The sequence below is a fragment of the Takifugu rubripes genome, chromosome 1 (assembly GCF_901000725.2).
Source record: "Takifugu rubripes chromosome 1, fTakRub1.2, whole genome shotgun sequence".
NCBI classification, from domain to species: Eukaryota; Metazoa; Chordata; class Actinopteri; order Tetraodontiformes; family Tetraodontidae; genus Takifugu; species Takifugu rubripes.
The window spans coordinates 29,107,576-29,129,103 of NC_042285.1; the positions used below are offsets into that span (position 1 = coordinate 29,107,576).

Here is a 21,528-nt window from a genome sequence, read left to right on the forward strand (position 1 = left end):
GTGTGTGTGTGTGTGTGTGTGTGTGTGTGTGTGTGTGTGTGTGTTACAGAACAGTAACACAGCGGTTCATCTTGCAGGCTGAACTTGGCCAAGGCCTCCATGGCCCTGAGGGGCTTCCTGAGGCTGGATCCTGCTGCTCTGGCTTCTTTCTGTGGGTGAACGTCTTTGATGTCTGAACGCTGTGGTTCCATCACTTGTGTGTGATTGAGCCACATTTAGCAGGAAAAGAATGTGAATGGGTGCTAACGCTAACATCGCTTTAGCATGCTAACATCTGTTACCTCCTCATCTCTTCTGTCTCCAGTGTATTTTATTGCTCTGATCCTGTCGCTCAGTCAGCAAATGACCAGCGACCGCATCAGCCTCTATCGGTCCGCCAACCAGACTTTATGGTGAGGACACATTCTCACACGTGCCGGCTGCCAGGTGCCTTTCAAGGTCTCCCTCCCCCTTCTAGGCCCCCCGGCTCCGAGCAGCAGATCCTGCGGCCCTGGATCGTGGTTAACCTGGTGGTGGCACTGTTGGTGGGTTTGGCCTGGGTGGTTGTTTCCACACGACCAAACACAGACTACACAGAGGGTAGGAGGGGGGGTGATGATGAGAGGAAGGAGGCTCATGATGGCGTCGCTGTGTGTGTGTTCAGGTGTGTGTATTCATGTTTGTGTGCAGACTTCTTGATGACCATGGAGGTGGACGGTTACCCGAGAGGTGACGACACTCTGGACATGCAGGCTTGATCACCCTTGATCAGCTTCAACTAGTTCATCTTGGCTTTTATCATCATTTTTCCTGTGTATGCAAATGGAACCTTCAAACGTTGTGATTGAACTCTATTATTTGGTGTATTGTACACACCAGGTACTTATAGTTTTGAAAACTGTAGTTGGTATGGTTTTTTTACTTTTCTAAATAATTTGTATTCTATTTTATAAGTATTTGTATTTTTCCTGAGAGGCTGGTTGGATGTTTCTGGTGGAAAATATAATTGGTAGAATTCCAAAAACGAAGACAGTGAAAATCTGCTTAAACACAATTGGATAAAAATGTTTATTCGTCAAAAAAATCGGAAAGAATTTAATCATGAATACGAATAAACACTGTTCTTCTTTCTCATATTCTTTGTTGTCATTACTGCTCGTCTTCTCGCGGTTGTTCTGCTCTAGTCGTCCTTTTTCCCACACGTCCCTGAAGGCAGCGCGGTCACGCGGTCAAAATGGCGGCGCTGCTGTCGCTGCTGTTGCCGGAAGGACGGAGGCCTCCGCGGGGCGTCCTGGCCAGGCAGCCCCGCTGCTGCCACACAACCCCAGACACGGAAAAAACACTTTCTAAATTATCCCCCGTTTAGTCCAAGTTCCTGTAAAAATTGATTTTAAAAAAATTCACTAAACCCTGTCGCCACTTTTATTTTTCTTGGAGAATTAAAAACTCTTTAAAAAAAACCAACAACCGTATTTAACACTTGGTTTTAGAATAAATTGTATTTCATCATTTTTAATGGAGCTGTTCGACTGTCCGTTTGTTCTACGTCCCGCCGCTAGGGGCAGTATCAGGTCATGTATGCAGCGGGCGGGAACAGGAAGTGGTTTTATTGCGGTATTGATTTTGATTTTATTTTTCTATGTTTTCGAGTTTTTGCCTTCAAATGGCAACAGTAATTTGTAGTACCATCCTTCAAAAGCCCATTTAAATGTCTGGTTTTGAACCATCAGACATGAGGAAGAAATCCTTTCGGGATCTCCTCCTTTTAGGCAGACAAATAGATATTCGCTATTTCTGCACTGCATTTGTGTGAATCTTTTTGAGATTGTTCGGAGCAAATTGTTTCACAAATTCACAGATGCCTCACATCCCTACAGCCAACCTCACGAGCACTTTCTCACGTGCTTTTTACATCACAGGTCTCACCCAGTTTGGGCCGTAGGGCAGACGTTTGTCAGCTATGAGCTTGGACTTTCAGACACCATTGTGAGACATCTTCTGTTGCTGGATCACCTGTTATTGCCTGGTTACAGCTGAGAGAATAAAGCTGCAAACAGACAGAAACCGCTCAGGAAGTCCTGCACAATATATCCACTACAGCAGTTTGGGGAATCTCTTTATGAAACATCAGGATGATTCATTTACAAGAAAGTAGCTGAAGCGATTTTTGATGTGAGGCACATTAATGTTTGTGAATCCTTTCGTGTGCGTTTGTCATTGTTGGGACTGAACTAACTATGACTGGACAGAACCTTTCCAGATGTGTCCATAACCATCTTAAATCAACTCTGATGGATGTGTTACATATGTTAACAATCTACTAATCTCAGGGAGGATGGAGACAGAACCTGGGGGCTGCTGGTCATGATGGGGAGGGTCATCAGCCCTGAAGGACCCCGGATTTAGGAGGACCTGCAGGGCAAAATCTGCAGTGAAAAGACTCTCACCCTAAACCTGGAACCTTCTGTTTCCCTAACCTTCAAATTTCCTTTAAAAATACACAATATATTATGTCCGAACGCATCGCGCAAGTTGAACATAACGCAGAGGAGAGACAGCACTACTTCCTGCCTAGTGTCCGCCTCTGAAATCTGTCCGGAAAGGACGCAAGTCCCAGAACAATTGTCTGCTGCGTCATTTCCTCTGCTGGTGTTTTCAAGTTTATTTTGCGACCAAATTCTTTATTTATTTATATTTATCGATCCATGCATTTATTTGGCGGACTAACTCATCGGTGAATTCTGACTAAGGTTATTGAATGTTTTAAGTAAGTTAGCCGGGCTCGGAACCAAACCGACTCGACTCTGGCGGGAGGGACGACTCTGGCCGTGGCTCACTGGGGAAGCTCACTCGGGACTCCTAAAGGCTCTGGCTGTATCCATCAATGGTTCCTGTTGAGATCCTTTGATACTACATGCATTGTAAAAAAAAAAGAAAAAAAAAAGGGGGGGGGCAAATTTCCTACCTCAACCACAAAGTAACTTTCTTTTAGTTTGGACCGCCGAAGAACCAGAAGCGTCGTGCGGCGGTCAGAAACCATGACGCTGGCACCGAAGGAGCTGTCCAACCTCTTAAGCATCATCTCGGAGGAGGCTTGTACCAGCACATTCGAAAGCCTCTCCACGCACTTCCATCATTACTTCGGCAAAGCAGAGCACTTCCGGGTAGGCTCGGTTCTGGTCATGCTGCTCCAACAACCCGACCTGCTGCCCAGCTCGCCCCAGCGGCTCATCGCTCTCTACCTGCTGTGGGAGACGTACCGGACCGAGCCGCTGGCCGCAAACCCGTTCGCTGCTGTCTTCGCCCACCTTCTGAATCCATCACCGTCCGAGGAGCAGGAGAAAGTTCTGTCAGGTGTGTTGAGACGATGCCTCAGGTCCAGCATGGCCCTCAAACACAACATTTAGAGAAGATCTAGAAAAGCTACATCTACAGTCCACCCCAGTCCCACCAGGTGGAGCAGAGAAGGAGGGTGCAATTAGGGATTATCACAGATCTTTCCACCATTGAGGCTCTATTTATCAGCATTTCCACAAATGCTCGTTTATAATGCAGCACCGCCTTCTGTTGGCTGCTGCTCGTCTTTGGTGGAACCAAAGTAACTTTCAGAGGCTCAGAACCCAGCGGGAGAAACACTTCCTGGTCAGTTGCTTAAGTAAATGTGCACGATGTGCACGCTTGCACTTTTACAGTGCGCCCTACACTCGGTCTGGAAGGCTTTGCCAATCCTCCACTGTCTTCTGGGTTTCTTCATATTGGACCGTGGTTCCTCCACAGGGTTCCTGCCTCCCATCACTCAGCCCGAGAAGTTCTTCCTGTCACAACTGATGTTGGCTCCACCACGAGATCTCTTCAAGAAGACCCCTCGGCAGGTGTCCTGCATGGACGTGGGCAACATGCCGCAGCCCGTCGACATCAGCGGGCTGCAGCTGGCTTTGGCAGGTGAGATAGGCCAGCTAATGCTAGCTAACAATGCTAGCTAACGGTGCAGCCTAGCACTGCTGCAGGGCTGCACAAAGGAAACTGGCCTTTTTGGTGGGGCAGCAGGTCTGTCGTGTGACAGGAAGTGAGACGAGCACTTCCTGTGTTATCCTTGTGTGTGTGTGTGTGTGTAGAGCGCCAGTCAGAGCTGCCCACCCAGAGCAAGGCCAGCTTTCCCAGCATCCTCAACGACCCCGACCCAGACTCGTCCAACTCAGGATTTGACAGCTCAGTAGCCAATCAGATTGTGGATTCACTGGTCACAGGGCCACGCCCCCCACTGGAGAGTAAGTGTTCGAGTGTTGAATTCAAATGTCACTTTTAGGAAATTGCTGAAACGAATTAGTTGTAATAATTCTGGAATTTAAACACTGAAGGTTTTCCTGATGGTGACGTCTCCACTGTTGATACCTGTGGCGTCTCTCCTCAGGTCACTTCAGGCCCGAGTTCATTCGTCCGCCGCCGCCGCTACACGTGTGTGAGGATGAGCTGGCCTGGCTGAACCCAACTGAACCGGATCACAGTATCCTGTGGGACCGCTCCATGTGCGTGAAGAACAGCACTGGCCTGGAGATTAAACGGATCATGGCTAAAGCCTTCAAGAGTCCGCTGTTAGCCCAGCAGCAGTCACAGGTGAGCAATGGCTCCGCCCACACTGGCGTGTGCTCAAGTCTCGTTTTCGGTCTGAGAAGCGAATGAACGTGATCAAATGTGCAGCTGCTGGCTGAGCTGGAGAAGGACCCCAGGTTGGTTTATCACATCGGTTTGACCCCGGCGAAGCTCCCGGACCTGGTGGAGAACAACCCGCTGGTTGCCATAGAGATGCTGCTGAAGCTGATGCCCAGCAGCCAGATCACGGAGTATTTCTCTGTGCTCGTCAACATGGACATGTCTCTGCACTCCATGGAGGTGGTCAACAGGTGAGGCCGCCGCCCACTGGTGTCCGTCACACCTGGGCCGACGTGGGCACTGGCGCCGTAATCACAGCTCTTGTCCTCAGGTTGACCACGGCCGTGGACCTGCCTGCTGAGTTCATCCACCTGTACATCTCCAACTGTATCTCCACCTGTGAGCAGATCAAAGACAAGTACATGCAGGTACTGCCAGGGCACCGTAGGTAGGCGCCGCACCGCACCACTGTGGCTCTGATGTCTCCCCCTCCCTCCAGAACCGTCTGGTCCGGCTGGTCTGCGTCTTTCTACAGTCTCTGATTCGGAACAAGATCATCAACGTTCAAGACCTGTTCATCGAGGTCCAGGCCTTCTGCATCGAGTTCAGCCGCATCCGCGAGGCCGCCGGACTCTTCCGCCTGCTGAAGACCCTGGACACCGGCGAGGCCCCGGCCGAGCCCAAACCGCCCAAGTAACGGGCGGACCCACTGACAGTTTCCCTCTGGAGTCCGAACTCATGTCCACATTCCCGGTTTTCCCCTCATTAAACCATTTTTCTGGATCAGGTCAGGTTTTTGTGTTTGAGTGTTTTTCTGCTGATGTCCTGGTACCAAAGCACAGCAGAACCATCAGAACTGACCTGGTTGGTGCCGTAAAGACGGCAGTGTTTGGACAGAACTGCCTCGGAACACAGGTCGACGGGTGCTGCCACCACTAGATGTCACTAAACCCTCGTTGAAAGTCAATAAAGACAAAAACACAAAGAATTTCTTACAAACTCTTTATTCTTTGCTGACTCGTTAACTTTGATGATGTCACAGGAAACAGGTGTTTCCAAATCTCCTGTAGGCTCTTTAACATGGTGTTTCTCCACTTCCTGGGCAGCAGTTTCACACCCTCTTCATGCCACGCGCCATCAGGCAGGCGAACACCGTCATCACCATCTTTGGTTTGACCTCCACCAAATCCTCGGGCAGCGCGTACACCCGAGCACCGATCTTCCTCGCCATGGAGATGGCGTACCTGCCAAAAGCAGAACATTGGTCAGCCGAACCGTCCCCGGTCTGTAGGTGAGGAGGACCTGTTCCACGCGTGGCTTCGGCTTTCTTCTGTTCCAGAGAGCAGAAGCTCCAGGCTACAGCCTCAGCATCAGTTAGCATTAGCTACAGTTGTCGGGAGCTCTGACTGCTCCCTGTGATGAGTAGAAATGGAGCACAAACTTGGCGTTGTTGAGTTTCTCCTCTTCCGTCAAGTCTTCCGTCTTAAGCAGGTCGTATCTGATCGATCCAGGCTGGATCGAGTCAATCAGGTCCAGGACCGGCATACTGCTGCTAATCGACGGGTCCTAAAAGGAGAGCAGGTGCATCACGATCACACACGCACAGTGGTTGATTCAATGAAAGGGGCGGGGTTGATGGTGGTGGGGCGGAGCAGTCAGTGACCTTGAAGCTGGTGATGGTGTTTTTTCCACCCTGCCTGAGAGTCTCGTTGACCCAGGTCACGATGGTTTCATCTGTCACCTTTTGTCCGTCACCGAGCTCCTCCAGGATGTTGAGAGTGTACCTGAGGAAACGGGGAGGTCCAACACGCACAACGTGACCAACGTTCATCTCGACCATCAGAGAACGGCTGCTGCTGATGTCGGCATCGTCACCTTCTCATGAGCTGCCAGAGAAGAGCCAGAGTGAGCTTTCGATTCCCAGCATTCAGGTCCTGCCCAGCAATCCCCACCAGGGAGAACTTGGCCTCGGATTTGCCCAGTTCAATGGCGTAGTTACAGTTCTCCAACTGCAATGCAAATGTTGCCGCATATTATTTAGTTTTCTCTGGCATGTCGTGCTAATACCCCGAAGTTGATGGTTAGAGCTGCAGACAAGTTATATTGTTAGCATAGAGCTAGCTCAATATGGTGATGTATAGTGGTATGGCTAAATGATGGTGGGTGTGGTTAAATGATGGGGGTGGGTGTGGTTTAACGATGTGGGTGTGGTTAGATTATTATGGGTGTGGTCACATACATGTGGGTGTGGTTAAATACCTGTGGGTGTGGTTAGATTATGATGGGTGTGGTTAAATACATGTGGGTGTGGTTAAATGATGGTGGGTGTGGTTAGATTATGATGGTGTGGTTAAATATCTGTGGGTGTGGTTAGATTATCATGTGTGTGGTTAAGTGATGTGGGTGTGGTTAGATGGTGGTGGGTGTGGTTAGACAATGTGTGTGTGGTTAAACGATGTGGGTGCGGTTAAACTATGTAGGTGTGGTTATGTGGTGGTGGGTGTGGTTAAGCGATAGGCACCTTCTTCATGTTGCTGCCCAGTTTGGGGTACGGGGGCTTGTTCACTCTGTCCCAGTTCACTGGAACCTTGATTTTCTCGTAAAGCTGGAAGATCACGAGCGCATCGTCGATGTCTCTGAAACACAACAATGACGTTACTCCTCTTCATCGCTGAGGTTGAGGAAGTGTTGAGTCTTTCTTCATACGTGTAGAGGTGGTTCACTCGAGGGTTGACTCCCAGGGAGTTCATCCAGTTCCTGAAGGTTCTCTCCTCCCTGGTCTCTCCTGGGAAGTAAGAGCACACCCATCAAAGTGGGTTAGGGGTAGGGTTAGGGTTAAGGTGTAGGGTTAGGGTTAGGGTTAGGGTTAGGGTTAAGGGTTATGGGTAGGGTTAGGGTCAGGGGTAGGGGTTAGGGTTAGGGTTAAGGGTTATGGGTAGGGTTAGGGTCAGGGGTAGGGGTTAGGGTTAAGGGTTAGGGTCAGGGGTAGGGGTTAGGGGTAGGGTTAAGGGGTAGGGTTAGGGTTAGGGTTAGGGTTAGGGTTAAGGGTTATGGGTAGGGTTAGGGTCAGGGTCAGGGGTAGGGGTTAGGGGTAGGGTTAAGGGGTAGGGTTAGGGGTTAGGGTTAGGGGTAACCCTAAGCCCCTTCTGTTGGTGATGCCAGCATGTCCAACCTTCGATGGCACTCCAGTCGATGTCCTGGTTCTCTGGTTTCTTCAACGCTGGATATTTGTTAAACAAGTTGGCTACAAAAGCCAAGTTAAGTTTGGGGTTGCCGCGGACAACATCGGTGGCCATGACGAACTGTCTGCATCCGAGTCGCTCAGCCTGATCCAGCATGCACTCGGCACGCCTCAGGTCGTCCTTCTCCTGAAAGGGTTTAGGGTTAGGGTTAGGGTTGATGCTTGTCTGAAGGTCCGCCTTGACAGGCCAAGTGATCTGAATCTTGGACTGAACTTTGGGTTCAGCTGAAAAGGCTTCTTCCTTCAGCATTTATTGGTGCTGATCAAGTCAAACTCAGAATGTTCTGATCAGAAATCACAAATGTTTGGTGTTTGGGCTGATGATGTTCAGGCCTTAAGGGCTCAACGACCCTCAACCACCCCTCGGAGATCAATAACGTTTTATCTGATTGAGATCATTCACCCTGAGTCCCAACATGTCGATGGCGATGGGCGGGACCCCGTCCTCGTCGCCTTTGGGGGCCACCTGGTTCAGCAGGTTGTAGTACGCCTTCGAGTCCTGAAATATCACACGTTGAGAGATGTTGTGAAGGTTTACCGAAACCATGTGACAACTTCTGCAGCATCATCAAAAATGCTAATTGGCTTGAAGTCCACCTTCACTAGTGATTGACAGCTGTGGCTCCACCCCCAGGTTTCAATAGGACACATCAAACTTTGAACCCTGTGTGTGTGTGTGTGTGTGTGTGTGTGTGTGTGTGTGTGTGTGTGTGTGTGAGAGACTGTTGAGGGTTGAGACCTTGATGTCAGAGCTGAAATTGTTCACTCGTCCATGTCCAGCTTCCTCCAGGTGAAAGTTAGCCCAGCGCAGCAGCAGCTCTTCAGGTGAGAGTTTCATCAGATCCTCCAGACTTTCTCCATCTCGCAGCAGAGCAACCAGTGCTGCACACACACACACACACACACACACACACACACACACACACACACACACACACACACACACACACACACAATCATGATATCACCATCACTTTAAAACTGCGTTTGTGTAGCATTGAGACCCGTGTAACCTTGAGCTAATGCGCGACCATCGGCTTCCTGTTACTGGTCACGGGAGCCTCTACGTGCGCTTCCTCGTGTGTTTTCTGCACGTGTTGTTGGCCGTTGGAGGGAAACATGACAGCTAATTATTTTGTTTAGTGGTTTAGTTTGGGGCCACCTCATAAAATGAAAACGCCACGGCGACGCGTGGCGGTTCGTCTCTGGAGGTCTGTATAAGGCGATTGCTGCTAGCTGTCAATCATGTGTGTGTGTGCGTGTCCTGTCTTGGACGAGGGGACACACACACACGCACACACGGGATTTCTGCATACGGGGAGGGGCGGCTCTCAGATGAGCATCAAGACAGAAACCAGTTTACCCAATTTAAGAAGCGTCTGAGCTTTAAATCCCACCAGTGGGAACAATCGTGAGGAGCAGCTGAGGGCTACTTTGTTCTGTCCTTCGTGCTAAGCTAACAGTGAAACGGGTCCACGTACTGAAATGAAAAGCACGACATCTCTCACCTTCGTTCTTGCTGAGCTCAATGTCGGCGAACAGTCCGATTTTAATGACCTGCCACAGCAGACCCAGGACCAGGTGCTGCCGGCCTTCCTTCAGGTCCTCGGCCCCGATGTTGACGACATGGCAGCCGATGGCAGAGGCAGAGTTCAGGGCCAGGTTCAGGTTCTCCTGGGAACCAGACGGTGAAACATGAAGACATTTCCTGAGGACGAGCTCATTTGGAGTCATGGTGTCTCACCTGGATGGTGAAGGGAGTCAGTTTCTTCTTGTTGATGGTCCTCTCATCAATGGTGTCGGCCACCGACAGGTTGATCATCTTACTGAGCAGAAAACGGCAGCATTGTCAAACATGTTTGTGTCAGGCTGGTTCTTCTCACCAGCTCGGTATCGGTGGACCTTACCAGAGAACGATTCCATCTCCCATGGCTGTGAACAGGTCGTTGTTGGCTGGGTCCATTGGCAGGACGTGTTTGCAGTCGCCGTCTTTCTCCAGAGCTTTGTTGATCCAGTTGACGAAGGCCACCTTCTCCTCCTCTGAGGAACAAACAGCAGCTTGGTCACCTCCGTCAGCCACGGCCTCACCTGATTGGTGACTGTTTGGGCTGATCAGCAGATCAATAATCACTCACTGACCTGAGTAGGAGTGCTGGGTTCCGGACTGTTCTGAAGTTCCTGCCACATTACAGATGCCCTCCTTCTTGTTGATGGCCTTCCTGAACGTCTTGGCCACCTCGCTGCTCCTCAGCCCATGAACCACCTGAAGGTCCATCAATCACTCATCAATACGTCTGGACAGCAGTAGCGCTCCAGCCCGTCTGTCTGTCTGTCGGCCTGTCTGTCTGTCTGTCTGCCCGTCTGCCTGTCTGGCTGCCCGTCTGCCTGTCTGTCTGTCTGTCTGCCCGTCTGCCTGCCAGTCTGTCTGTCTGCCTGCCCGTCTGCCTGTCTGTCTGTCTGCCCGTCTGCCTGTCTGTCTGTCTGTCTGCCTGACCGTCTGCCTGTCTGTCTGTCGGCCTGTCTATCTGTCTGTCTGCCCGTCTGCCTGCCCGTCTGTCTGTCTGCCTGACCGTCTGCCTGTCTGTCTGTCTGCCCGTCTGCCCGTCTGGCTGCCCGTCTGCCTGCCCGTCTGTCGGTCTGTCTGTCTGTCTGTCTGTCTGTCTGTCTGTCTGTCTGTCTGTCTGTCTGTCTGTCTGCCTGCCTGTCTGCCTGTCTTTCTGTCTGTCTGTCTGTCTGTCTGCCCGTCTGTCTGTCTGCCTGACCGTCTGCCTGTCTGTCTGTCTGCCCGTCTGGCTGCCCGTCTGTCTGTCTGTCTGCCTGCCCGTCTGTCTGTCTGTCTGTCTGTCTGTCTGTCTGTCTGTCTGCCTGCCTGCCTGCCCGTCTGTCTGCCTGTCTTTCTGTCTGTCTGCCCGCCTGCCTGTCTGCCTGCCCGTCTGTCTGTCTGCCTGCCTGCCTGCCCGTCTGCCTGCCCGTCTGTCTGTCTGCCTGCCTGTCTGTGTGCATACAACTCAGTGAGGACCACAGTACATGTTTCACTAGCCTAGTGAGGACATCCTCTGTGGTTCTGGCAACGTCAGAGGTGTGTTTGAAGCTTGAGGTTATGAGGAGACAGACTATGGGTACCAGCGTCCTCACAAAGATAGAAGTAGAACCGTGGGTCACACCTGTGTGAACTGGTCAAAGGTCAGCTGGTCACTGCTCTTCATCAGTTCCTGGACGATCTCTCGGACTCTGTAGCCCGGCAGACCCAGGTTGGCAGCTTGGAACAGGTGGTTGAGCTCGTCTTTGCTGATGAACCCATTGTTGTCCACGTCTACACGACCAGAGGTCAGAGGTCACAACAACGTGAGCAGCTCTGCCAGACGTAAAGCACTTCAAGGGTCAAACAGGAAGTGGAAGTCTTACCAATCTTAGCAAATGCTTCTCTGAGCTCTTCCTCCTCCTCGCGGGTCATGGGTGTGGTGGCGGCCATGTTGGAAACCTGCGAGAAGATGAACTTTGACCCCACTGATTGATAATGTTCAATTCAACAGAAAAACTCAGAGGCACAGAGAAGCACGGTCGGGTCAGCAGTGTGTGTGTGTGTGTGTGTGTGTGTGAGTGAGAGAGACACAGGGAGATGTTGGAGTGCTCAGTGCTGTTACAGGAAGTTCTGCTGAAGTTCTGGAGTTTCAGGTTTCGTGGTCACATGACTGAGTGGACACTAAAATCGAGCAGTGGAGGTTGGATGACAGTGGTGGATACTGGAGTCCGTTTCCACGGTTACCTGGGTGTTCGGACCACAGCAGAGCGTCCCAGAGAGTCATGGAGAACCAGTTTCTTCTGCTGAAGTGAAGCTAACCGCAAACTTCCTGTTTGGCTCCGCACTGCTTTAACTTCCTGTTGCTGGAGCGTCTCCTCTCGTCTCACATCTTTAAGCTTTATTAAATCCCAGCCAAACATCATCGCTTCTCACGCCCCTAACTTTGTCTTTTCAACAGTTCTCAAGGTTCAAAGGTCATAATGACTTCTGAGAGTCTCTTCAGCAGGACTTCCTTCACTTCCTGCCATTCACACCAACATTCAAAATAAAAGCACCGGCATCGGCCGTGGTCAGGTGTTCTTACCTGTGGGTGAAGACGTGAACTCTGGATGAGGGCGAGTGTCAGCCGCTGAGATGCTGCCAGGCCGATGAGCTGCGACGCGTCTGCTGCGACCAACGAGGAAGGAAGTGACACCCGGCGCTTCAGAAGCAGGAACTAACCACGGTTTTGTCTTTATATGGCAATGAGGAACCTCGGCGAGGTGAGGGGACCCCTGCTGGCCACGCCGGCAGGATGTTACCCTCAACGTTAGCCCTCCGTGTCACCCTCCCACCACGGTGAGTATTCATGAGGGTCACAGGGTTGATGGGCGGAGCCTAAACACAGGTGTGACACACAGGGTGCGTCTCAGCTGGACCTCGTCCTGTCTCACCCTCCCCGTACCTGTGTGGTCCTGGTCCACTGGACTGTTCTGCCTGGGAATCTCCATGTCTCATCATTGAACTCGCTGGTTTCCCACCACGCTGCAGCGCCCCCTTTGGAGCCACCAATTATTGTCCTGTGTGTTTTAGTGATTGTTGCTGCTCATCAACACACCTTCCCCCAGAATAATGTCTTCAAATGTCCTGCTCCTTAACTCAGGAAAAATTGAGGTCATGGTGTTTGGTCCTGAACCTCTCAGGGATAGATTAGATCACATGATCACTCTAGATGGTATCTCATTAACATCTAGTCTCTCTGTGAGGAATCTAGGAGTAACTTTTGACCCAAATCTCTCCTTCAACTCACACATTAAATTAGTCTCTAGAAGTGCCTTTTTTCACTTGAGGAACATCTCAAAGATCAGGAAGCTGCTGACCCACCATGATGCTGAAAAGTTAGTCCATGCATTTGTTACGTCCAGGCTGGACTATTGTAACTCTTTATTATCAGGGTGTCCAAACAACTCTTTAAGAAGCCTCCAGTTGATCCAAAATGCTACAGCCAGAGTTCTGACAAGTATTGACCACAGAGGTCACATGACTCCTGTAATGGCATCTCTTCATTGGCTGCCTGTTAAATTTAGAATAATTTTTAAAACCCTTCTTTTGACCTCCTCAGAGGCCTAGCTCCATCCTACCTGGAGGAGCTAGTGACACCTTATCAGCCCAATAGACCGCTCCGCTCTCAGAATGCTGGTCTACTGGTGGTCCCCAGAGTCTCTAGGGGTAGAATGGGGGGCCGAGCATTTAGCCCCTCCTCCCTCTCCTCCCCCCTCTCCTCCCATCCTTCTACCCTCCTCCCTCTCCTCTCCCCCCCCCCCCCCATCAGCAGGAGGGTCCCCCTACATGAGCCTGGTCCTACTCAAGGTTTCTTCCTGTTAAAGGGGAGTTTTTCCTGCCCCTGTAGCTTGTCTGGGGCCAGGCCCTGGGATTCTGGAGAGGGTCTAGAGACAATTTTGATTGTATAAGACGCTATATAAAGACCGATTTGATTCTGATCTGATAAACGAGATTAGCGCCACCTGAAGGACAGAATCTGACAATGGCAGCAAGGTTACAGTAGCCCCGCCCACCATCACGCCCCCAGGGAGAAAACCACTGCGTCCATGTTTGTGAGGGGGCGGGGTCTGTCGATGGGTGGAGCGGCGACACCTTCAGACCTCTGTTGGCGTCCCAGCTTTAGTGTCCTCGGGGGGACGGAGGGACACCGTCCTCCAGGTGCGACTCAGTCACATGAGAGAGAGACGGTGGCTCCCTGATGCTCTGCTCAGTCCAGCATTTCTGACCTTCTGTCAGGTCAACTGGAGCTGGAGCTGGTGGACAAGTCTCTAGAACAGGACACATTTTTGAACCATGTCCTCAGATTCGTCCTTTAAACCCACAGAACAGCAACACACAATTCACATCACTTATTACGTCCCTTTATTTTAATTCCAACCTCAAAACATCGGAAGGAAAATGGACATTTAAACTGATTATACAGTGGATTTGCTGAAGATGCTGGGATGGCAGCTATACAGCCACCAGCCAGCAGGGGGCGACTGAAGCAGATTACAGCTCAGTCAGACTTTATTAGTTGAAATTTGTGTGAGCAAGAAATCACAACATGAATTAGTAACGCCAGAAATGACTCAAAGGTGTAAACACACACACACACACACACACACACTCTGACACACACGCACACTCTCAGACACACACGCACACTCTCACACACACACATTTGATTGATTTCCAGTTGGTAAAGACACACAGAGCTACAACAGATACAATGTTTGCAAAAGCAAGAGTTGTAATTGTGCCTGATGCTAATCAAAAGATGATGATGATGGTCGTACAGTCACGCTGTACTCACGCTGTACTCCTGTGGCAGTCAGTCAGGCAGTCAGTCACTCCGTCAGTCAGGCAGTCAGTCAGGCAGTCAGTCAGGCAGTCACTCCGTCAGTCAGGCAGTCAGGCAGTCAGTCACTCCGTCAGTCAGGCAGTCAGTCAGGCAGTCAGTCAGGCAGTCACTCCGTCAGTCAGGCAGTCAGTCAGGCAGTCACTCCGTCAGTCAGGCACTCAGGCAGTCAGTCAGTCAGTCAGTCAGGCAGTCAGTCAGGCAGTCACTCCGTCAGGCAGTCAGTCAGTCAGTCAGTCAGTCAGTCACTCAGGCAGTCACTCAGTCAGGCAGTCAGTCACTCAGGCAGTCACTCAGTCAGGCAGTCAGTCACTCAGGCAGGCAGTCAGTCACTCAGGCAGTCAGTCACTCAGGCAGTCAGGCAGGCAGTCAGTCACTCAGGCAGGCAGCCAGTCAGTCAGGCAGTCAGCCAGGCAGCCAGTGGAGGACAGAGAGCCCCGGGGCTGCTGCTGCTGCTCACAGCTCACAGATCTGAGTTTCCACCACCACGTGACTCTCAAAGTGACGAATCCTGCGGCAGTTGTGAACGTCCCGTTTCTGCATCCCTGTGGAGGAGCAGAGGGAGGAGTCAGAAACAGGCCAGGCCTGCTAACGCTACGCTAGCTGCAGCTCCCACACGGGTCCAAGAAGGGACAACACTGAGATGCAGCCTGGAGACCTGAGAAAGAGACTCTGCTATAAGCGGGACTAGGAAGGTACCCAGGATGTGGTCCCGGCGCTGCAGTTTGAAGGTGTCTTTGCCACGGCACAAGCTGTAGATGTAGGAGCCCAGCTGGTCCACGCGCTGCAGCCGCTCCGTCACCACCATCTCCTCGTGCACCAGGTAAGACCGAGGCAGGTAGGTGCCGGCCTGAGAACAACCACAGAGGGAGGGTTCAGCCGTCTCCTGCTGGAACGTCTGTCTCTCCTACATCTGGGATGAGTTCTTGTGTTTTTTTTGATGGACAAGCTAGTTTCTGTGCTGTGGATACCTTGATGTTGACCAGCAACTCCAGCAGGTCCCGGGGGGGCATGACGATGGAGGTGTTGAGCGGGATGACGTAGCACTTGTCCAAGCTCTGGTCGTAGTAGGCGGTCAGGCTCTGGTAGGGAGACACAGCACAGCAGGATCACCTACTGGCTCTGGTTCTGGTTCTGAGGCTGGAACGTCCTGCCCAACACACGCACTCACTCTCTGGAAGTCATGGACGATTTTGGCCGGGTCTCCGTCGCCAAATCCTGGCACTGGGATGTTGACGAGCTCCACCTGCTCCTTCTCCAGGATCTGAATTCTCTCCTGCAGCTGCAGCAGCTGCTGGTGCGACAGCTCGTCCACCTGCGTAACCATAACAACCAGTCAGCCACGCGGCTCCATCACACCGGCGTGGACGTGTGTGATGGGTCAGGAAAGGACCACAGAGATGCTGGAAGCAACGGGTCACTTCTGCTACCTCATCGTTGACCATGAAGTCTTCTTCGTGGTATCTCATGCCACAGAAGAACACCTGCTCCTCCTGGATGAACACATGAAGTGAGAGGGTGAGCGCTGGGTCTCGCCGTGACCCCCCGTGACCTCAACCGTCTGGCGACGACTCCGGGATTGTGAGTACAGCCAGTCACACCAAAACCAGCTGAGGTTACCATGGTAACCGAGAAGACTGACCAACCCTGCTGCAACACTAAAGCGGGAACACTCACCTCGGTAAAGTAGTAGTGGTACAGGTAAACCCCTCCGATCACCACCCCTGACAGCATCAGGGCCAGGCCCAGACACATGCACCAGCACCAGGCCCGGGACGGGGAACCGGTCGGCACGGCAACTTCAGCCCCCTAAACAAACAACAGATTCCTAGATTGTTCAGACCCAAATCACAAATAAAATGCTCTCATACCCTGTACACACACACACACACACACGCACGTTACTTGGACACATTAAAAGTAGTTCAGTGCCCAAACTACTTATTTATAATATATATCTTAATATTCCAGAGAAAAAGCCAATCATTTATGACGCAGAGCGCAAAAGCTTATGAAAGTCCCACCGCTACTGCGCATGCGCGGAGGTTCTGCCTACTTTCGACACAAATTCGACAGAAACCGGTTCTGTCGGTCCGGTTCCAAAGGTACTTTTATGGATATGTGCGTTCAAGCATGTTTCCGTGAAAATCCTTCACAAAAGAGCTTCACAAAATGTAAACAAGAAAACCCGGAAACTGCTGTTTTACTCTAAATTGTGAGCTTTTGGGAGACCGAGTCGAAGGTTTAACTCCCAACCGCCCACAAGTCCAAAGTTTTCGGGCTTAAACGTGGATTTCTGATTAACACGGAATCCTCCAGCCAAAGCTCATACAACTCTCTCAAAAGTCCTTGAAGTTTCACAGAAACAAGTCCGAAACGCGCCGAACTCGTCGACAGTTATGGCGCATGTCTCAAAAGTGAAGCTTTTCTCAGAACTGCGTCGCTTGGCCATTTTCGACTCACACTTTGCTCCTCCGGCAGAAGAATTTCTGCGTCCTTCTGCATTTCTTTGCGTCCCAGAGCGGAATTAAAGGACACTTTAACCATCCTGAGACCGTCAATGAACACAAGTCAAAGAAATAAACACAATTCGCTCCAACGTGAAAGGTTCGTAAAATTCTGTCGAGTGGCGTCAAACTCTGCTCTGTTGTTGTGACAGAACGTCGCGCGACACCCGAAAACAGGCAGCACTTCCGGCTTTACTTCACAATAAAGGCATGGCTGCCGGAAGCGGGCGGTGGGGCCGGTTCCTCTTTAGGGGAAGCGGACGGTGGGGCCGGTTCCTCTTTAGATGCTGTGAGCTCCAGTCATGAAGACGTTTGAGGTTTGCTGGAAACGCAAACCGCACAGACAACTGCGCTTTTTCCAGCACCTCTCCAAAGAAACTGGTCATAAAAACCTTGTAATGTTAGCGCAAAGAAAGGGGCTAATAAAAAATACGAATAAAAGATCAACGATGTGACCTTCTTTTTAAATTTCCGTTGAAATATCGCGCTACAGCGCAGTTATGCTGCGTTGAAATCATGATTCTGACGCTTTTCAAATATTTTAAAATTCGCGTTGCGTGGGCGTGGTTTGTATGGGGGCGTGGTTTGCGCGGGGGCGTGGTTTGCGGTGACGTGACGGTTCTGCAGCGCATGGTTGTGTCGGTTAGCCATGGCGACGACGGCGGACAAGTCCACCAAAGAGCGGCTGCTGTCTGCGCTGGCTGATCTGGAGGTTTTATCCAGGTAAACCGAAAGAGCCCCGCTTGGTTCTCGTCGCGGGGCTCTTTCTCACCGACCGTTTGCGCCTATTTTGGGGGTGAATTCAACCCTGGGCGCTACAGAGGTAGCGCTAGCTGGCAGTCATGGTGTCCGTCCTGCGTGTCTCTCAGGGAGCTGGTCGAGATGTTGGCGTTATCCCGGAGTCAGAAGCTGCCTCCGCCGGGGGAGGACGTCCAGGTACCCCCACAGACAGCCGCAGGCTCAGCTAACACAACCCCGATGACGGAATTAATATGTTTACTGTAAATATAAAGGGTGTAAATTTGGCTCCGATTCATTTCAGATGTTAGGTTTATTGATGTAGAGTCAAATCATTTCGTAGTTTGACCACAGTGATGATTAAATACAATATCCTCAATATCCTCAATATCCACGGTCTGAGTGGCTGTTTTTATTTTTTCAGTTAAAAGTGTGGTTAAGCAGTTGAAAAGGCAAATACAGAGTGGAAATGGGATGGATGTAAGATAAGTAAGTGTGTGTGTGTGTGTGTGTGTGTGTGTGTGAGGTCCTGGAACTTCTGGTGCAGAGGGATGCAGAGTTCCAGGAGCTGATGGAGGTGGCCCAGCAGCAGGGGAAGGTTCATGAAGAGATGCAGGTGCTGGAGAAGGAGGTGGAGAAGAGAGACAGTGACATCCAGCAGCTCCAGAAACAGCTGAAGGAGGCCGAGCATATCCTGGTGGGTGGTGCCTCCCTGAGCAGACACCCTAACCCTAACGGGAGGAGAGCAGCTTCAGACCTCTGAGACGCTGGGAAAACGATGCACGTTCACGTGGAACCACGAGAACCACTAACAACACGTCGTGAGCATGCTAGGCCACTAGTGACACAGTGGTGTACCATGTGTAACATGCGCACTAATGCTTGGTGGTGAAAACAAACCTCTTTTTTAAAGAGTAATGCGGATGCAAAAACGGTAGCGGTCTCAAAACCCTTCACTCCAGCACGGTTCTCGTGTAAAAGAAAGGTGCAAACTCCACCAAACTGTTTTGGCCCAAAAGAACCAGGCTGTGATTCTCAACAAAAGCTCCGGTAAAAAAAGAGCAACAAATAGTTTGGACTTATTTTCTTGCTCAACCTGGAGCGGCTGAGCTGGTGGTGGCGGGCTCTGAGTTCAGGGCGCAGCTGTGGACCATTGCATGATGTTGGGGTTGCAGGACACCTGAGTACCGCCTCGGTACCCTTGAGCAAGGTGCCCGACCCCCAAATGCTCGGTTTAAAAGGCTGTGTAGCTGTAAGTGAATAATCTGTGTTTCTGAGCATGGTGGCACAGAGATATGACACACAATCTTGGTTTCTAGGCAACAGCCGTGTATCAGGCCAAAGAGAAGCTGAAATCGATTGACAAAGCAAGAAAAGGTGAGACACCTGTGCTCCAAGCTCCACCTCCTCTGTCGACTCACCGCCTTTTCTGTCTGCAGGAAACATCTCCTCAGAGGAAATCATCAAGTATGCTCACAGAATCAGCGCCAGCAATGCTGTGTGTGCACCCCTCAACTGGGTCCCAGGTAGGAACCAAAGTCTCCGGTACTTCAGCAGGTGAACTAGCAGCGTCAGTTCCCAGGGAGTGATGCGCCTGTGTCTGCAACGCTGTGGTGAAACCCTACCTGGGTGCTGCGCTCCACATGGACGTGACCAGAATACAGTCCCACAGAATAAACCACAGACGTTGACATATTCTTGCCCAAATGTAACCGCGTCCATTTGCCAACCTTACTGGAGCTGTTTTCTGTAAAGGTGGAACACCTTGACTCTATAATGAAACAGGAACTTTGGCTTCAGTGTTTTTAGGAGCTTTTACAGAGATTATTTCACCTGTTCTACGATGTTTTAACACCTGGGTCCTCAGGTGATCCTCGCCGACCCTACCCGACGGACCTGGAGATGCGAAGCGGCTTGTTAGGCCACATGGCCAACCTGCCGTCCAATGGTATGAACGGGCACCTGCCGGGAGACGCCCTGGCCGCTGGGCGGCTACCAGGTGAGCCCCTCTCAGAACCGCTGTGGGCAGGACTCTGTTTTGGTTTAGTCACTTTAAATCACTTAGATCAACACGGTGACATACAGATGGAGACTGAACCATCACAGCAGGTGGCTCTCTGAGAACAAGTGAACGTTGGTGAATGTTTATGTTCAAACTGAGACAACTATCGGTCCTGTGAGCTTAAGCCACCCCTTGGGTTGGATCGGTGCTGTGGGGGCGCCTCTTGGGTTGAGGATGTGGGATTGAGACTTTTTGGAGGGGTTACTTGCATCTCCGAAGTGTCACAGACGTAGGTCCAACAAAAGCCGCTCCAGATCCCAGGAGACTAGTTGGCTCACAGTTACACTGATGAGCAGGTTTTTTCAGCAGTGAATTCATCTTGTAAAGTGGAGTCAGCTGCCACCAGGTGTCGCTGTTCCCGCTGTCAAACATTAATATTGACAGCTGAGCAGAAGCAGAGGAGAATCTGATGGTGAAGGACATGAAGCTCTGCTGTTCACTGACCTGCGTCCTCTCCTCAGACGTCCTGACGCCTCACTACCCCTGGCAGTCCTCTGACATGTCAGTGGGAATCCTCCCTCCTCACCACGGCAACGACTTTGGCCTGGATCCACCTGGACATAACAAGGAGAACGAGGACGACGTGGAGGCCATGTCAACCGACTCGTCCAGCAGCAGCAGTGATTCAGACTGACCGCTGTGTGTGTGAGGGGGCGTGAGTGTGTGTGGGTGAGGGAGAGTGTGTGTGGGTGAGGGACGGTGTGTGTGTGTGTGTGTGTGAGGGAGAGTGAGTGTGTGTGTGTGAGGGTGAGTGAGTGTGTGTGTGTGAGGGGGCGTGAGTGTGTGTGTGTGAGGGGGCGTGAGTGTGTGTGTGTGAGGGGGCCCTCTGAACCACTCACCACAGGACAGCTGAACTAACTTCTTCTCTTTGATTTGTACAAAACAAGAGAAGAGTTTTGCTCTGTTTGACTTGACGACGGCTGATGTGTCCGTTCTCAGTTGCTCGGGGCAACAGGAGACGTCAGGCTGATGGTGCGATGGCACCACTGCACAGCGGCGACCACCACGTTCTTCTGCCACTCAAATGTTACATTAATGTGCCTCTAAAATGTGTTTGTATGAAAAATAATTAAATACTCAATAAATGAGCTGAGCTGTGAGGGGTTTAAACATGTGTCCTCTTGGTAGGGGAGGGGAGGGGAAGGAGAGGAGGGGGGAGGGGAAAGGGGGGAGGGAAGGAGGGGAGGGGGAGGAGGAGAGAGAGGTGGTGGGAGGGGAGGGGAAGGAGAGGAGGGGGGAGGGGGAGGGGAGGGAAGAGGAGAGAAGAGGAGGGGGAGGGGGAGAGAGAGAGGTGGTGGGAGGGGAGGAGGAGAGAGAGGTGGTGGGAGGGGAGGGGAGGGAGGGGAAAGGGGGGAGGGAAGGGGAGGAGGAGAGGGGAAGGGGAGGGAAGAGGAGAGAAGAGGAGGGGGAGGAGGAGAGAGAGAGGTGGTGGGAGGGGAAGGAGAGGAGGGGGGAGGGAAGGGGAGGAGGGGGAAGGGGAGAGGGGGAGGGAAGGGGAGAGGTGAGTTGGGAAGGGGAGGGAAGAGGAGAGGAGAGAAGAGGAGGGGGAGGAGGAGAGAGAGAGGTGGTGAGAGGGGAGGAGAGGAGAGGAGACCATGACCCAGCAGGGTTCCAGCATCCTGGTGATCAGGTGATCATGGTTCTGGACCCCGACAGTCTCGGCCTATAGCAGCAGAACTAAGAGGTTAACTTCATAATTAGATGGTCAGGTGTCACTAGCTCCTCCAGGTAGCATGGAGCTAGGCCTCTGAGGACCTGGTAGGTCAGGAGGAGGGTTTTAAAAATGATTCTAAATTTAACGGGCAGCCAATAAAGAGACGCCAGTACAGGAGTCATGTGACCTCTGGTCAATACCTGTCAGAACTCTGGCTGCAGCATTTTGGATCAACTGGAGGCTTCTTAAAGAGGAGTTTGGACACCCTGATAATAAAGAATTATACAATAATA

At 51.5% G+C, this 21,528-nt stretch overlaps 5 protein-coding genes across 8 annotated transcripts in view; 3 read left to right on the forward strand and 2 right to left on the reverse strand.

The window, feature by feature from the left end:
- LOC101072510 (transmembrane protein 237A-like) overlaps positions 1-1,113 on the forward strand; it is a 4,645-nt gene extending 3,532 nt beyond the window's left edge. For all 3 annotated transcript variants that reach the window (XM_029841295.1, XM_029841302.1, XM_029841300.1), the window contains exons 9-12: positions 78-151; positions 305-392; positions 458-579; positions 670-1,113. In XM_029841295.1, the coding sequence (XP_029697155.1) occupies positions 78-151; positions 305-392; positions 458-579; positions 670-737 (352 nt within the window). In that variant the 3' untranslated portion in view covers positions 738-1,113. The remainder of the gene's footprint in view (positions 1-77; positions 152-304; positions 393-457; positions 580-669) is intronic.
- Positions 1,114-2,701: 1,588 nt separating this feature from the next.
- Positions 2,702-5,617, forward strand: cnot11 (CCR4-NOT transcription complex, subunit 11). Of its 2 annotated transcripts, XM_011617578.2 has the most exons (8): positions 2,702-2,900; positions 2,972-3,333; positions 3,757-3,921; positions 4,095-4,247; positions 4,391-4,593; positions 4,678-4,880; positions 4,961-5,057; positions 5,129-5,617. In XM_011617578.2, the coding sequence occupies exons 2-8, from the start codon at positions 3,018-3,020 to the stop codon at positions 5,324-5,326; spliced, it is 1,335 nt and encodes a 444-aa protein (XP_011615880.1). In that variant the 5' UTR covers positions 2,702-2,900; positions 2,972-3,017; the 3' UTR covers positions 5,327-5,617. The 2 variants fall into 2 exon arrangements, with proteins under 2 accessions (XP_011615880.1, XP_003976648.1); XM_003976599.3 differs by having other exon boundaries at positions 2,703-3,333.
- Positions 5,618-12,131, reverse strand: lcp1 (lymphocyte cytosolic protein 1 (L-plastin)). Its single transcript, XM_029841282.1, has 16 exons — positions 11,977-12,131; positions 11,276-11,351; positions 11,035-11,183; positions 10,010-10,133; positions 9,778-9,910; positions 9,615-9,696; positions 9,379-9,544; positions 8,610-8,752; positions 8,274-8,369; positions 7,802-7,997; positions 7,336-7,414; positions 7,151-7,265; positions 6,505-6,638; positions 6,293-6,413; positions 6,071-6,195; positions 5,618-5,873 (listed from the first exon to the last, which is right to left on the reverse strand). The coding sequence occupies exons 2-16, from the start codon at positions 11,340-11,342 to the stop codon at positions 5,741-5,743; spliced, it is 1,863 nt and encodes a 620-aa protein (XP_029697142.1). The 5' UTR covers positions 11,343-11,351; positions 11,977-12,131; the 3' UTR covers positions 5,618-5,740.
- Positions 12,132-14,604: 2,473 nt separating this feature from the next.
- Positions 14,605-17,095, reverse strand: LOC101074381 (integral membrane protein 2B). Its single transcript, XM_003976684.3, has 7 exons — positions 16,738-17,095; positions 15,952-16,083; positions 15,705-15,767; positions 15,446-15,589; positions 15,246-15,356; positions 14,974-15,124; positions 14,605-14,819 (listed from the first exon to the last, which is right to left on the reverse strand). The coding sequence occupies exons 1-7, from the start codon at positions 16,819-16,821 to the stop codon at positions 14,731-14,733; spliced, it is 774 nt and encodes a 257-aa protein (XP_003976733.1). The 5' UTR covers positions 16,822-17,095; the 3' UTR covers positions 14,605-14,730.
- A 335-nt stretch (positions 17,096-17,430) lies between these two features.
- Positions 17,431-20,691, forward strand: med4 (mediator complex subunit 4). The gene is made up of 7 exons (XM_003976685.3): positions 17,431-17,504; positions 17,651-17,717; positions 18,046-18,216; positions 18,839-18,896; positions 18,959-19,045; positions 19,387-19,518; positions 20,043-20,691. Exons 1-7 carry the CDS (start codon positions 17,431-17,433, stop codon positions 20,213-20,215), a joined length of 762 nt encoding a protein of 253 aa, XP_003976734.1. The 3' UTR covers positions 20,216-20,691.
- Positions 20,692-21,528: the final 837 nt, after the last annotated feature.